The sequence below is a fragment of the Narcine bancroftii genome, chromosome 7 (genome assembly GCF_036971445.1).
Source record: "Narcine bancroftii isolate sNarBan1 chromosome 7, sNarBan1.hap1, whole genome shotgun sequence".
NCBI lineage: Eukaryota > Metazoa > Chordata > Chondrichthyes > Torpediniformes > Narcinidae > Narcine > Narcine bancroftii.
In genome coordinates, this window is record NC_091475.1 from 153,950,716 (window position 1) to 153,967,591 (window position 16,876).

The 16,876-nt window shown below is 36.3% G+C and overlaps 1 protein-coding gene across 6 annotated transcripts in view; it reads left to right on the forward strand.

Moving 5' to 3' along the window:
* The window catches only part of grm5b (glutamate receptor, metabotropic 5b), a 266,837-nt gene that overhangs the window by 154,398 nt on the left and 95,563 nt on the right, over nt 1-16,876 (forward strand). For all 6 annotated transcript variants that reach the window (XM_069890877.1, XM_069890878.1, XM_069890883.1 and 3 more), the window contains one exon: nt 3,718-3,844. In XM_069890877.1, the coding sequence (XP_069746978.1) occupies nt 3,718-3,844 (127 nt within the window). The remainder of the gene's footprint in view (nt 1-3,717; nt 3,845-16,876) is intronic.

Sequence of the window (16,876 nt, forward strand, 5' to 3'; positions counted from 1 at the left end):
ATGTTGAATGAAGAGACAGCATAGCAGGTAGACATAGATCTGAAAGGCAGACCGCAGTTTAGAGGACAAGCGGTGTGGACAGGAGCATGGCAGCTTGGTGCACAATTGGACTATTGACCAGTGGCAATCAGTGATGAAGTGCTTTGAAAGGCTGATGTTGAAGCATTATCATCAACATACATCCATACCAACTTAGCTTCAGGGCAACAGGTCTACGGCAGATGCCATTTCACTGATTCTACACAAAACACAAGAATACCTGGACAGCAAAGATACATACATCAGGCTGCTCTTTATTGACTATAGTTCGGCATTCAACACCATCATCCCCTCAAAGCTAATCAGTAAACTCCAAGACCTGGGCGTTAATACACCACTATGCAATTGGCTCCTGTATTTCCTCATCTCCAGACCCCAATCAGTGCAGATTGGCAAGAACATCTCCACATCTCCATCAGCACTGGAACGCCACAAGGCTGTGTACTTAGCCCCCGATTCTACTCACTTTAAACCTGTAACTGAATGGCTCAGTACAACAATACCATTTACAAACTTACTGATATTACCACCATAGTGGCTGTATAAAAAGGGGCAATGAGTCAGAATAGAAGAGGGAGATTGGAAACTTAGCTGAATACTGCACTAACAACAAACTCTCAATCAATGTCACCAAGAAGTGGAGAGGGTGAGCAAATTTAATTCCTGGGAGTCACTATCTCCAGAAGACCCAACATACCAATAAAGGATTGTCAGTGCCTCTACTTCCTCTGAAGTCGCGGAGGTTCAGTTTGACATCGGAAACCTTGCCAAACTTCCACAGATGTGTAGTGGAAAGTGTGTTGACCAGCTGGTATAGAGTCACCAACATCTCTAAGTGGAAAGCCCCAAAAAATGTAGAGGACACAGCCCAGGACATCGCAGGCAAAACCCTCCCCACCATTGAGAACATCTGCATGGAACACTGCTGTCAGAGAGCAGCAGCATTCATCAAGGATCTACACCACCCAGGACACGCTCTGTTCTTGCTGCTGCAATCAGGAAAGGGATACAAGTGCCAAAGAACTCATAACCGCCAGGATCAAGAACAGTTGCTACCCCTCCACCATCAGACTCCTAATAAGAAACTCAATGAGAGACTCATTTAAGGATTCTTACTTATTATTGATTACTGAATATTTATTTCTGTATTTACACAGTTTTTATTTACATTTCTTTCCGAGTACAGTTTACAGTTACCTGTAATCATAAATTCCACCTGGCCTACAGTAAAAAGAATCTTGGGGTTGTATGTGATGCCATGTATGTACTCTGACAATAAATTTGAAATACAGGTCACCAAATAATAGTTTGTAACATTGGCTGTGACATCAATCAGAAAATTAAAGGTAGGGATTAAGAGGTAAGAAAAGAAGCAAGGGAAACCTCAACCTACATATAAACTAGATAAACCTTTTTTTCTATAATAAGCTAGAAAATGAATTTGTGGAATATATTACAAGAACCTACATTCAAGATCAATGTAGATGAAATTTAAAATAATTATTTATTTATCACTTTGGGGCTCTCAAGAACATAAATACTTCTTAAAATCAGATCTGAATATTAATTTATTAATTCACCAGAATTCTACCACTGGGGTGAAATTGTTAATTATTCACAATCCAAGAATACTTAATATTCAGGGTTCTGCTGTAGTCAAAACAAATTCTTTATCATGACCTTTCCCTCTAGCAATAGCAAGATCCATTAAAATTATGAAATATATTTTGCAATTCACGTAATATTAATACCATGAAATTATATGTCTTTAGCATTAATTATTTACCAGCAATCATGTTTGTATTTACATACAAGCTTCAAATATGTTACGTCAGTTAAAATTTATAATAATTCAGATGTTCCAGACAGGCACCAACACTTCTGCCTAATTTCCCTGCAAAAGTAATAAATTCTAAGTTCTACCCTCACTGCCTGATGTCCCAATTTTGCACTGATGGACTCCTCATCGATTCCTCTGGGATAACCTGAGTAGCCCTGCAGATTATATATACAGTACATTGCAAAAGCAGTGTCTTCAGCCACTGAGTCTATTCCAACTATTAATGTCCACTTCCACTATGCCACATTATCCCTTTTTTTTTGTTTCCCAATACTCTCATTAACTTCCCCAGATTCTGTCAGCACAGTAGGAGCAATTTACAATGGCCAAATAGCCTGGGATTGGGAGGTGGTTGGGGGGGGGGGGGGGTGGGGAAGATAGAAACGAGTACTTGGAAGAAATCCACACAGTCACAGGAAGAAGACGCGAATTCTGCAGACACTACGAAAGCACAGAATTAAACCTCTATGAAGTAGTGGCTCTGCTACTTTACTGCTATATTATGCATCAGATTGAACCTGGTGTGTACAATAGGTAAATGGAGGCTGGAAGAAAAGTAAATACATTTTACACAATCAAAATAAAATGCTAGAAAAATTCAGCAGATCCGCTGAATCTGTGGAAAGAGAAACAGGCAATATATCGGTATTACTCTTCATTTTTTCATGTGAATGTTATGCAATGATGTACTTTTATAAAGAATATGTTACATATTTCTGTGTGTTTTTAATATTTTAGTTCCTGGATGCTTTTGAAACTTTCTGAATGTCAAAGATAATCAAAGCATTTAATTTTAATGTCAGTTTTGGCAGGCATTGAATCAGCAAGTATGGAATATCATTTCTATTTTTCCCTGTCAAATTGCCTGAATGTTTAGTTTATAGACTTGTACTTGGACTATATTATAATACGTTCAATCTATGATCATACAACCAGTTTGCTGATGCGCAAAACTCAGCAGAAAAATACATAAATATTTACAGATATTTGCTGGAGAAACTCAGCAAGTTACAGTATTCTTTATATAGCAAAGATAATGAATCATAACCAACATTTTGGGCCTGAGCCCTTCATCAAGGTATGAGTAAAAAAACAGAGGAACCAGAATAAAATGGTGGGGAAGGAACAGGAAAGGAGCACAGGCCCACAGGCAAGATGTCCTGATAAACTCAATCCAGGACACAGGACAAAATCATTAAAAACAGGGCATTTCCTTTATATACGGGACGCCTACAACCCTATGTCTAGGGACTCTCCAACCAGATGGCATTAACCTCGAGTTCTCTGGACTCTTCTGTCTCCCTCTCTTCCCCATCCCTCTGGCCCCTTCTGACTCCATTCAGAGAGCTATCCCCTCCTTCTATCACTTCTCAGCTTTTTCTCTCTTGTGCCCTCCCATCCATATTCTCCTATGACAACTTGCCTGTGGGTCTGTGCTCCCTCCACAGTCCCTCCCCCACTATTATTCAAGCATTTCCCTGTTTTTTGCACATATCTTGAAGAAAGGTTCAGGCCTGAAACATTGGCTATGTATCTTTATCTTTGCAACATAAAGAACGCTGCGTGTCCTGCTGAGTTTCTCTGGTATTTTTCTGTAAATTACAATCACAGCATCTGCAGGCATTCTTGGTTAATGCCATAAATGTCTTTTCTACAATCAGTACAACTGCAAGTTAGAATTTTAAAAGTCCTTGTGATATTGCACATTAGTGCGTCTACAAAGGTGTCAGTGACCTCTAATCTCCATATAGTTTTACTGAAATTCTGTAAAAGACTGTAGTTAACACAAAAAAAATTGAACACTGCAATTATTTTTCATTTTTCATTCTTCTGTATAGGTGATCCGGAAAGGAGAAGTGAGCTGTTGCTGGACCTGCACCCTGTGTAAGGAAAACGAGTTTGTGTTTGACGAATACACGTGCCAGGCTTGTCCTCAAGGTTCTTGGCCAAATGATGATCTCACAGGTAGGAAATGGAAGAAATATAATAATAATATGTAGATAAATTACAAACTGTTGGGATAAAATTTAAATTGAGATATTCAGCACAGTAACAGGCCCGTTCAGGGCACGAGCCCATGCTGCCAATTACGCCAATTAACTGACAAACCCCATATATTTTTCAAGGGTGGGAGGAAACCAGAGCAACTGGAGGAAACGGATGCAGACACGGGAAGAACATACAAACTCATTACAGATGGTGCAGGATTTGAACTCTGATCATTTGCATTGTAATAGTGTGTTAACTGCTATACTAACCACGCCACCCAGTGTGCTGAGCAACTTCTTTACAATAAAGTAAAATAATCTCTGCGTTTACTTAAATTACTTCTGCAGTCTTTCTACATATCTGACTTTGCTTAAGCTTCAAGTGATTATTTAAATTCATGATGTTGGTCAAATGTTAATTTTCATATGATAGATGATTTCAGCAAGTAATGACTTAACAGGAAATGCATAGATGAATTATTTATTGCAGAACATTGATGAACAAGAGCGAGACTGAGCATTTATCTCAAATGAGGTAAAATAATTGCTTCCTAAAATTGAGAAATTTGTCATTTTTGAAATAAATCCATTCAGATTTCAAAAATATTCAAAGTCAACAAACAGAGACTACTGCATCCCAGGAGAGGAATGTGCAGAAGTGTAAATGGATTGGAGAGTCAAAAACACAAACTGGGGGTCTAAGTTTTTATTTAATTGAATTTATTCCATGATTTTGATGTGATTACAATTTTTCTATCTGCTTTTTCACTCCTCAAAGAATTGACATTTTTTTTGTGGGGAGAGGAAGTGGATCAAGGTGACCACTCTCACATGAAGAATATCAGAATTTTGGAACATTGTAACATGCAAGGATCCCAATAGAGGTGATTAGCTCTTTTGGAGAACCATTAAGTCATCTCATTTTCATACTCTTCATCGTTTCTTTCCTGCATCAGATAGACCACCAATTTCCTTTCAAAGGCTACCATTGAATCTCGTGCCACTCCCATTTCATAAACATTACAAATCCTAACCACTGATTGCATAAATAGTGTTTCCCCATAAAACCTATAGTTTATCTGTCAATCATCTTGAATCAATCCGCTCTCCTTATCAACATTTCAGCCAATTGGAACGATTTTTACTGACTAACCCCAACCTGATTTTGAACTCCTCTATTACATCTTGTCATATCCTTCTCCAATCAAATGAGAATAATTCCAGATTTTCCATTTCATCCACAGAACTAAAATACCACAGACATGAAACCACTCCAGAACTACTTTAGAAAATTTCTTCTCTGCATCTTTTAATAGTGTGACATCTGGGACCATGCACAGAACTCCAGTTTGCAATGAATTACATTTGTATAATTCTCCTAACTTCCTGATTTTGATTCTCTGTTCCTCCACTGATTATTTTTTAAAAATGTATACATACAGGCCAGAGGTCATTGTGCATGCTGCACAAACTCAGCTTTGTGCATGTGCATTGGGATATATGAAATTATATTTACTTTTAGTGCATATTTTCTACAATTGAATGATCATGGCTAATCCTAATAAGTTCTTGAGTTGGAATTTGAGAATCTTAAATCATCCAGTAAAATGAAGGAAAATGGCTTCACTTAAAGCTGAGATTATATTTTTACAGGAGACACATATGCATGGTAATGATGTTTCCACACCTGATGTCATGGTGGAAAGGGCAGCAATATCATTCTTAATCTAGAGAGGTATTGATTCTGATTAATCAGAATATTCCTTTTGGTTCACATAAGGTAGTTTCAGAGTCTAACGGTCACTTTGTTATTGCTTGGAAGAAATTACATGATAAAATGGTGGTTTTCACAAATATTTAAGTGCCAATGTTGATGATCTGGGGTTTTTTGAAAACCTTTTTATTTCTTTGCCAGATTTTTGCAAGACTGACATTTTCTTGATTCACAAGAACCTAATTTTCCAAGACAGTCTGAATCATTTTTTGTAGATGAGTTGTTTTTTTAATTAACTTAATGGCTCTTGTAAAGGTTCAATATATACCTGTGTTATATATGAGAAATTGTTATGTTTTTATCAGACTTCGTTAGTTAAAATCAAAAATGCTTGGGAAAAGGATTTAAATTTGACTATACTGGATGTGGATTGGGACAAAATTCTTAAGTTGGTTAATAGCTCTTTGTTATGTGCTCAACATTGTCTATTACAGTTCAAATGGTACTTAGAACTAAATTATTTGCTTTTATTCTGATATGATTCCCTGATGTGACAGGTGTAAGTGTGGAGAAGCATCATTAACTCATAAGTTCTGGACTTGTCCTAGCCTAGAAAAATACTGGAGAGAAGCTTTCCATACTTTATCAATTTTTTTAAAATATAGAATGCTTTGGTGGCCCTCTTTGGTTCAATGTGAGGGAATGATTCTTCTTTGTCTCTGGTTCAGAGTCGCGCCATTTCTTTTGCCTCTCTTTTGATGAAGCGTGCGATTTTACTTAAATGAAAGGATGCTGCCCTTCTCCTCATGATCAGTGGTGGCGTGACATCATGTCCTGTTTGAATATGGAAAAGATTCATTATTCATTTAATAATTCAGATATAAGATTCCAGAAATTTTGGGGGTCATTTATGACTCTCTTTCTTACTTTATCATTTTACTTCAATGTAATTAAATTGTCTGACTTGTATCTTTTCCACATTCTTTTTTTTGTTAACCTCCATCTTCCTTTTAATACTAGTCTTGTATAGCATTTGGCAGCACTGTTAGGTAAGGGGTTTGAGTTTTTCCTCCTTTACTATTTTCTTCTTTTTTTTTGCATTATTGTTTTTTCTAAGAAGGTATATATTGGAATATGAATTATGGATATGATTTACAATTCATGTAAGTTAGTGTTATATGGAATGCCTTATTTAGTTTGTGCAACTGTCCATACTATTATTGAATTTGTTTGTGTACGTTCTTTATTAAAATCAAAAAAAATTTTAAAAAGAAAGGATTTAGATATACTGCGCAGTAACAGGCCATTTCTGCCCTCGTGTCCTTGCCGCCCAATTTATACGCAATTAACCTACACCCCCAGTACATTTCAAAATTGTTGGATTTTATTTGCTATATTAATTGCTTTGTTGGTCAGTCCTGTTACCTTCGATCATTTGCTCACAAACATACCCGTGTTTCTTGATTCTTGCACTCCTTTTTAATTATACCTTTGTATCAATTATATTCTCACTGCTGTTCATCCCAACAGGATAACCACATTTTGTCTGCATTAAATCTCACTTGCCACTGATTCACTCATTCTAACAGCCACCGTCATTCCCAATTCTGAAAAATTAATATGATTCACTGCACCAGGTCCGAGTCATTTAAATCTACCATAAAAGATATATTTTTCCACCAACCCATTCCCTACTGTTTAATGTCTTTTGCAATTCTGCATGTATGAATAAATCAAATTTGAGGCACATAGTGGTGATTAAAAACCACCTCTTGCAGAAGAAACTCAAACCACTCTGCAAATCTTCAATAGCAGCCTCATCACTATTTCTTCTGCCATCAAAAAGCATTAACATCAACAAGAAAATAAACTGGATAGCCCACATAAAAATGTGACTGCAAGAGTAAATGAAAAATTTCTGCCCTGTATTCCTCATTGTATAAAGTCTTTCCAAACAATATAAATGCAAGTAATAAATAAGATGGAATAATCTGCACTTCCTGGATGAATGAAGCACCAATAACTCAAATTTTTGCATTTTAAAATATTTTTATTCATTTTCAGTAATAAATTTGTACAATTGTTTAGTTGAGAGAGTGTCTGGTTTGGTGGGTTCAAAGAGAGACGAGTCTGGACACAAGGACTTGCAATCAAATATAACTTTATTAAAAACAATTATTAATATGAGACAATTTATAAGGGAGCATGGGAGTATATGCACAGAATTTATAAGCATGGGAACATATGCGCACAATTTATAAGGGTGTGTGGGAACTGATCTTTACAGAAAACAAATGGAAGAGTGTTAGACAGTACACAAGTATTAACTTACACAGACGATACAGTCATTCACACTCTATAAGTAGGGGTTATACAGACGGTCCTGGACACCTGAATAAAGGGAGGTGGATCTGGTACCACTGTATCCACAAGGGTATTCGCATACCTTTGATCCTTGATCAATTGACCAAGTATTGATCTTTAGCAATTTGAGCTATAGCAATACCATGGCTCAGCTTAAGTGTAGTGTGCACTTTACCCACAAACCTTCCAAGCGACACCTGCAACAGCAAACTGGTATGGAGTGGTGTCCATGGCTATTACCACAAGGCAATGACAGCAAGCATCCTCTGTGCTGGTGCTGAAGACAGGGCTTTAGCCAATAAGGAGGCTGAGTGATTTGAACCAGCCAATGGCAAGTTGTGCACTGACCAGTGGTCTGAGCCCAATCTTAACTGGAAATTTGTTTGTAACATTGCCTATAACTTTCCAACGTTGAGTGAAACGAAGAGTACATCATGTACTGACAGGTGATGTGACTTCCAAATGAGTTTTAGACTGGGAGGCTATGTGCCCACTAGTAATAGGTAGGGAATTTTCCCCAAACACAACAATACAATTATGGGAGGGCTACAGAAGAAAAAAAGAAAAAAGTACTGCAAGAATAATCATACATATGAATTCCCAAAGCACAGCCATAATAATAAAAAGTGGACATAAATAAATTTAAATTTTCCAAACCTCTGACCCTAAACAAGATTGAAAGTTAATGTTGATGAAGCAAAGTAGCTCACTCTCAACTGGGACAACACAGTGCTAAAATTCTATATTATCAATGAACCTAGAGATTATGGTAATAGTCCATGAATGGGCCCTATAACGTTTGGAATCTAATGTTTGAATTATTAATTGCCTATCTAAATTTTTCCAAATTTAAGCAGGACCTTATGTCCCTTAGCCATTGGCAAGAATAGGTGGGGTATTATCTTTGCACTTAATCAAATTACCACGTCAGGCCAGCAACAAAAAAAGATAAATGTGACAATTAATTGGAGTTAGTAAAACCTCATCTTCTCCAAGAGTTCCAAACAGAGTGTTACGAACCTAAAGGACCCCAAAACCCAGCAGCAATAGACATTCACCAAGACAAGTAGTTTTTAAAACAAGTTATTTTTAATCAACTTTAAACATGAAAACAAAATCAAATTTTAACTTATCTCTATACTTTATTAACCCAAATTAACCCCTTCTAATTCTAAGCGCACGTGTATGTAATGTGTATGTAAATTTAAGAAAAGTTCTTTGGTTCACAGTTCAATCTCACATCTCCTTCCAAGTTCTCCGGTTGCAGACAATTCTTATACTGTGCAGAGAATTTAACATGTATAAAGTTCACCAGGCTTTGGTGCTCAAAAGGTAAATATTTACCGCTCAGTAAGATTCTTGTAGGGTTTGCAGAGAGAAATTTGTTGTTCCAGGATTTCTACAACTGAGGTACCACCATTAGTCACCTCAATGTCTCGTTGATGAAACTTGCCCCGTCAAGGTTTTCCAGATGGTAACCTCTTTCTTTCAGGCCATCACAGAGTTCCTTTCTGTTCCACTTATTCCAAGAGAAACATTAGACAGATAGCACTTCCAGCCATCCACTGCTTTGGAACTTTGTTTCCAACCAGCTCTTCCTGGCTTGCACTGTTCATCTCTTTTTTATCAGTGTCACACACACTAGCTGAGAGAGCTTGTTAACTTGTTTCTCTCTCTCTCTCAAACTGAGACTGCCAGAAAGCCCATGTGACTCTCTCACTTGCCAAAACCCCACCTTCTTCAACAAACAACAGGAGTTCTTCTCCTTGGTCAAGATGTTGTCTTAGATAAACAAAACCCAGGTGTGACTTTTCTGTGAGCACTTTGCAGAAAGGTACTTGTAGCCAGTTTGTCTCCTCCAAAACAATGGTCTTTTATTTTATGATGTCAGTTCAATTAGCACCTACTTGTGAAATGTGCATCGCATTCTCCAGATGACCTGCAATGTTATTGAATATGAATTCTTCAGTCTTTCAAATAAGATCTATTTTAAAATGTGTGTATGTATGTAACTCACTAATCTTACCAAAATTCTCCCAATATTATAATCCATTACACAGAGCAACTAAAAACTTCTGTTCTAATTTTAAATTGAGAATCATCGGTCATGTTTGAAAAACTTCTCTCCAATATTTATCCAAACTTCGGCACATCCAGAACATATGAATTAGAGAAACATCACCAATTTTGTATTTATCACAATGAGGATTTATAAAAACTAGATCATTTGCGTTTAGACATGTGGGCCCTATGTACCACTTTGAATTGCATCAAACAGTCGCGAGCACACAGAGATGTAATGTTAATCAGATTGAAAATAGAATACAATACCTAATTGGACACCGAAAAGTTCAAATCTTGCTCCCAGGCATTCTTGATTTGAATTAAAGAGGCGAGCCTTAGACCTGCCAATTTGTCATAATAAGAGATATTAACTCTTTATCATAAGGTTGTAATCCAAAAAAATGTATCAAGAATATTCACCTTAGGAGCTTTAGGAAAATTGGGGAGCAGAAATTGCCCAATCTGTAAATACCTGAAAAAATGAACATTTTGGTAACTTGAATTTTCCAATCAATTGTTCAAAAGATGCAAAACTGTTACCAATCAAAAGGTCTTTAAATCATTTAATACCCGTTTTATACCAAACATTAAAAGCAGAATCCTGCAATGAAGGCTGAAAAAGATGATTGGACATAATGGAGCTTGCAAGAGAAAAACCCTGAAATCCAAAATACCTTCTAAACTGCTCGCATATTCTTTAACAACCAGATTGTCATTTAGATTATATGAAACAAAAGAAAGAAGTACAGAGATATAAAAATTTTGGCAGGATTTAATTGCATTTCTACCCAAGCAGGATGTTTAACTCAATTATAAAATTGTAACAAGAACATAAGGTTACGTATATTGAACGCCCAATAATAAAATCTGAAATAGGAAGCGCCAAACCACCATTCCTTTTAGTCTTTTGAAGATGAGCTAAATATAAATGGGGTGCTTTCCTTGCCATATGTAAGAATAAACAAATATAAAGGAATTGAGTGAATCAAAGAACGATTTAGGAATAAAAATTGGTAAAGTGCAAGAGGTACAAAAATTTTAATGGAATTAAGACCACCAATCAATGAGATAGGTAAAAGAGACCATTTTGTTAAAGACAATTTTACATGCTTAAGTAAAGTAGAGAAATTTTCCCTATAAAGATACTTATGATTCTTTGTAATTGTAATGCCCAGATAAGTAAATTGATTTCTCACAATCTTAGAAAGAAAATTAGAATACATTAGTATAGGAAAAATTAAAGGGAAAAGTTCACTCTTATGCAGATTTAACTTATACCCTGAAAACTGACTAAATTGAGAAACTAAGGAAGTATAAGGAAGTATATGCTGAGCTAAAGGTCATTTGCATAAAGGAAAACTTTTTGATCAATTCCCTTCCTTATGATCCCTGAAGTATCTCTGCGCTCACAAAATGCAATTGCTAGAGGCTCTAAGGCCAAAACAAAAAGTAATGGACTTGAAGGACAGCCTTGCTGGGTTCCCCATTGGAGAATGAAAGGTTCTGATTGTTTTAAGTTAGTAAGAATTGAAGCAGTAAGAAATGAAAATCATAATTTAATTTATATAATAAATCATGATCCAAAATTAAATGTTTCCAAAATTGAAAATAGATATCCCCACTCCACCCTGTCAAATGCAAAAGAGCACATTCTGGGACTGCAGTGGGAGGGGAATACAAAATATCCAATAAAAGTATATTAAAATAAGAAAAATGACTTTTAATAAAAACCAGTCTGCTCTTTCAAAATAACTGATGGTAAAATGTTCTCTAACCTACAAGCCAAAACTTTAGCTAAAATCTGCATAACAACATTCAATGAAGAGATTGACTTATAGGATCCATTCAACTGGATCTTTTCCATTTTTCACACTGAGGGATACATAAACTTCATTAAAAGATAATGGAAGATTGCTCTGTTTAAATGAATCAGTTAACACAGAACTTAATTGGGGTAGAAGCAATTTAGAAAAGGATTTGAAAAACTCTACAGGATACCCAACCAATCCTGAGTTTTACCTGACTCCCATGAAGAGATAGCAAAAATAATTTCATCTTGTGAAATAGGTTCTTCCAATCTTAATTTATTATTTGTAGAAAGCATGGGAATATTTAAACGGTCTAAAAACCCATCATTAATCTGTTATCATTAATAGACACAGAGGTATGAAGCCTAAAATAGAATTCTGTGAATTCATCATTTATGGTCTGTGCTAATATTACTATCTTCATTTTTAATAGCATCCTAACACTACCTTCTGCTTGACTGAGATTCAGCCTGGCACACCAAATTAATTTCATCCACCCTTAGTGAACCTTGCAATGCATTATAGCAACTCACTGAACTTTGACAGCACAAACCTTTGACCTCTGACACCAAGAAGGCTAAAGCTAAATGTGCAAGAATTACCATCTGCAATTTTTTCTCCAAGTACACACAGGCAAATATTTTTATTCCCCTCACTGTTAACGAGTCAAAATCCTTACCCTCTTTTACCTTTCAGTGTAAGACAGGAAGGGGTAACACTACCTGTCTCAAAGTTCAGAATTTAAACTTGTTTCTTTGATAACTTGGAATAAAGTTTTCCAAAACGTTTCATTACTGAGAAAGTTGCAAGTGATGATATTATCAGGAATGTTACCAGGGAATGTCTGAAAGGACAAGAAGTGCAATTACGCGATAATAACTCATGGTTACTAATAATTATTAATAAACATGCAGAACACAGTAACCCAGACACTAAATCCCAACTACAGTAAATATTTAAAATAACTGCAGTCCAGTGGATGGTCAGATCAACTGTAATTAAATGTGGCATTTTAACCAGTAATTGACTATATTGCCTTCCTCAAATGCATCACCCAATGTTGTTCTCATTTGATACCCCAAGGCTGTCAATTTCCCATTGAACTAGATTTTCATCATGTGAAAAGTGGCTGGAGCTAATTCTTTGCATCTCCCTGCAGCAAAAAACAAACTGCTGGTGGAACTCACCAGATCAAGCAGAATCTGTGTGGGGAAAGGGTTTGTTGTTGATTTAGGTTGACAAATCCTTTCTCCTGACAGATCATACTCAACCTGGTGAGTTCCTTCGGCAGTTGGTTTTTGCCCCAGATTCTAGCATCTGCAGTTTTCTTTGTGTCTCTCTTTTCTATTCCCTTTTGTGTGTAAACCAGAAACAGCTCTGAAGCTGCAAAGCTGTCTATTAATATTCCATTATCCTTAAGAGTTCCTGTAAGAAATTGCCCAGAACTATATCATCTTTCTCATACATTGAAACAAAACCTTTTAGTTCCATGATATATTCTGGTAAGTAAAATTTGGTTAACTTTTTCAATTAGCTAAGTTACAGCTAATATTCAGAGATCCAAGATCTCTGTAGGAGCACAGTTTGCAGTGGTTCAAGGTGTTTGCTCACAATTACCTTTTCAGAGGTAGTTAGCGAATGGCATTAAATCTTGGCACATTGATGAGAGGAAGAGAATTTGTATCAAAGGCACTGCATTCCTTCATCTTCTGTTTTATTCTATCAAAAAACTTGTCCATGTTAGTCAAAGTGGCAGTTTATTTATTTCTAGAGTACTGTCTTAATTATTTCTAGAATAGTGTTTCTAAATACCTTCCCCATTTTTATAGTTAATCTGATTGGCCTTTATCCTTTTCCCCTTTCTCAAACAAAAATGTACCATTTGTAATCAAACTTTCAAAGGTATCAACCCTGGATTGGTTAGTAGCTCTTCAATTTTCATACTTACTGAGGATAGAAGGGGCAATCAGGCTGAATACATAAAATTTGAGTACAGTCCTTAGGGGATCATAGCTAAAAAAAGATTGAGAATGGCTGCTGTCGACCAATGACATTACTTCCTCATATTTATTTTCATAGCTCCTTGAGATAAAATCAAAGATTAGAATACTGTTTAAGATAACATTTGGTACACACACATTAACTTTAGTGACAGTTTCTGTGAATATGAACATCCAAATTCAATTGATGTTCCACAATTAAGAAAATATTCTGAATAATATTCCTCAGATTCCGTGTGTTGAAATTCATTTTTCATCACCTTAGTCTGTCCATATCTATTGGTAACTATAAATTCAGATTAAAATCTAAATTCTCTCAAATAAAAAAAAAACCGATGTAGGAGACAAATAAACCAATTACCTTTGTTTTTTTTAAATTCAGTGTTTACAATTTTTTTTCATCGTGGTTCTCAAAGATGCCCTAAGTTCCATCACTTTATTTCTTTTTGTGGACAGATTTTAACCAAATTGCTGCATGTTGGAGGCATGCAATTTGAATTTATGGATAAGAAATAACCATCTAGCATATCTTATAAAATTTGATCAAGCGATGGAATCCTTTTTCTTTTCAGATGCTCATTGTCCAGCTATTTACTCCATCCATTTTTTTATATATTACAATATTGATACATTGTTTTTCATTCATCAACATTAAAATCAATGAATGTTTAATGATGATTTAAAATACATTTCATTAATACAAATAATAAGTGGAAATAGCAAAGTATCTGTGTTATCAGCCAATTTTACAACTTTTCCCAATTTGCTCTTCCGTCGTTCACTTTAATAGGAGAGAACATCCGGAATAGTGCAAAATTAGCTGGAAACTCACCATTGGTGAATATTATTGGTTATTACTGTATTTGTTGTTGATATTTTCATGTTAGTTACTAAGGAAGGAGATCATTGACAAATGGGTTTATTGGGTGTGCTATTGATTGCAAATATACATTTTATAATTTATCCCAATCATAGTACATGTGCCATTTAAAATTGTTAATTGGCAACAATCTACTTAACTGTACACACAACATGATGCAGTATTATTTATATTGTTTTCAGTGCCTCCGAAATCTTTAACTCTTTGGACTCAGTGTACGTGTTTTCAGGGACTGCCACAAGTGAATATACTCCGTGTTCTCATTTACTGGGACTGTTTTTTATACCCAACCACCAGCTGGTTCATACTGGTATTCAATCTGTAGATTATCCATGGACCCAATCCGGAGTATATATTATGAAAGGTTAAAATTGGCTGGTGTCCAAAGGGTTAAAATATTATTGAGATGAAATGGCATGCTTTTTCGTGTTGCTAATCTATAAAATTTGTCCTATGTAAATTGATCTTGGATTTAATGCAGGAAACACTAGCATTAATATTATTATTAATAGTGTCTATTTCAAAGAATATTTTCTGAAAAGAATAACATGCACAGCACATTAATATTCCATGCATGCTAATAGTCGTAGTAGTACTCAAGCTGAGCACTTCAATAATAAAAGCAGAAAGAAAAGTCCTCAGCAGTTGCTATCTACTGCCATCATCTTTTCCAATATCATCTACTGTTGACTTTGAGGATATCCATACTTTACTCGTGCTTATAATTTTCAGGACTGCTGCCATCTTTCAGTATAATTATTGAAATCAATAACATTATTTCATTTTGACAAGTAACGATAAATTCTTAGCCTTCCTTTGACAATTACACATTTAACATTGCTGATTCCTGCTGGGTTTTCTCAAAGTGAAATTGCCACAAGCTCAGATAGTAATGAAGAATCAGCTCAAGCAGTCCACAAAAACACAGTGAGGACCAGGAATCATCAATAGCTCTGTGCTATTTGGATTCAAGCAGTTCAGAGATGGTTTGTCAAAAAACCTACACTGAACCAGCTTCAGAGCTAAGAGGGACTGTACATGTGACAGAATCTGTCCTGAGGTTAGCTCAATGATTCCTGCAGTCTGCCCTTCTGACACTTTGGCGAAAGGCTGCCAAGCTGCATCCATTAGGAAAACAAAGGAGGACGGAAGCTGGCACAGGACCTGCGCCAATGGGGGGGCGGGGGGTGGAGGGGGAAATCACAGGCATTTCCCCTCCCCCCAATGAGCTATTGTGACACCTCCTCCCCCCACCTGCACCATCACTAGTCTCCACGCAAAATAAGCAGTGCGATTGTCTGTTACGTCAGAGGGTGGGGGCACATGGAAGAGGTTCATGGTAGGTAGGTAGGCTCCACCACACCCCCCATACTGAGTGAGTTTTTGAATATCAGATTGTGCCCTCCACAGTTACCCTAATGCCCCCCCGATTAAACTTGTTCTGACACTGACCCTGAGCTGGCATCTATGCCTTCTGACATACAGATTGTGACAGTAGATTAAACAATGTGCCATTCTGTTTTGCCAGCCACGCTCACATAAGATGCAAGTAGTCTGCATGCCAAGTATTTATATTATAGATATCAGCTCATCCTGAGAGCAGCATTTTGCCTTTCAGCAGTGCTAATAGTAACAGACTCTGATTTCACCAGTTCTCCTGCACAATAAATGAGATGATTTTGCTCCCTCCAACGACATTGAAATCACCTAAAAATGTATCTTATGCAGTACTTCTGGAAGAGGAAGGAATCATAAATAGTGAGGCAGTAGGTACCCATTATTTTGGTGCACATGCAACTTAATCCATCAGTGCAAGTTGGCCACTCCTTTCTCATCACTTTCCTGTGTGTAACTTCATCAGTAATTCAGATTTATTGTCAGACTACATGCATGACATCACATCCAACCCTGAGATCCTTTTTCCTGAAGTTGAGGCAGAATCACCACTTACTGGCAGTGCAAAAATAAAATAAAATGTGTATGTCAACATACACATGTAAATGAATAAATAAATGTAAACAAACTGACAATGCCAAACTCAGAGAGAGAGAAAAATCAATAAAATGTGAAAGTAAAAATCCTTAAATGAGTCCCTGATTGAGTTTGTCATTGAGGTTAATGATGGTGGAGGGTTAGCAGTTATTCTTGAACCTGATGGTGTGAATCTTGTGGCATCTAT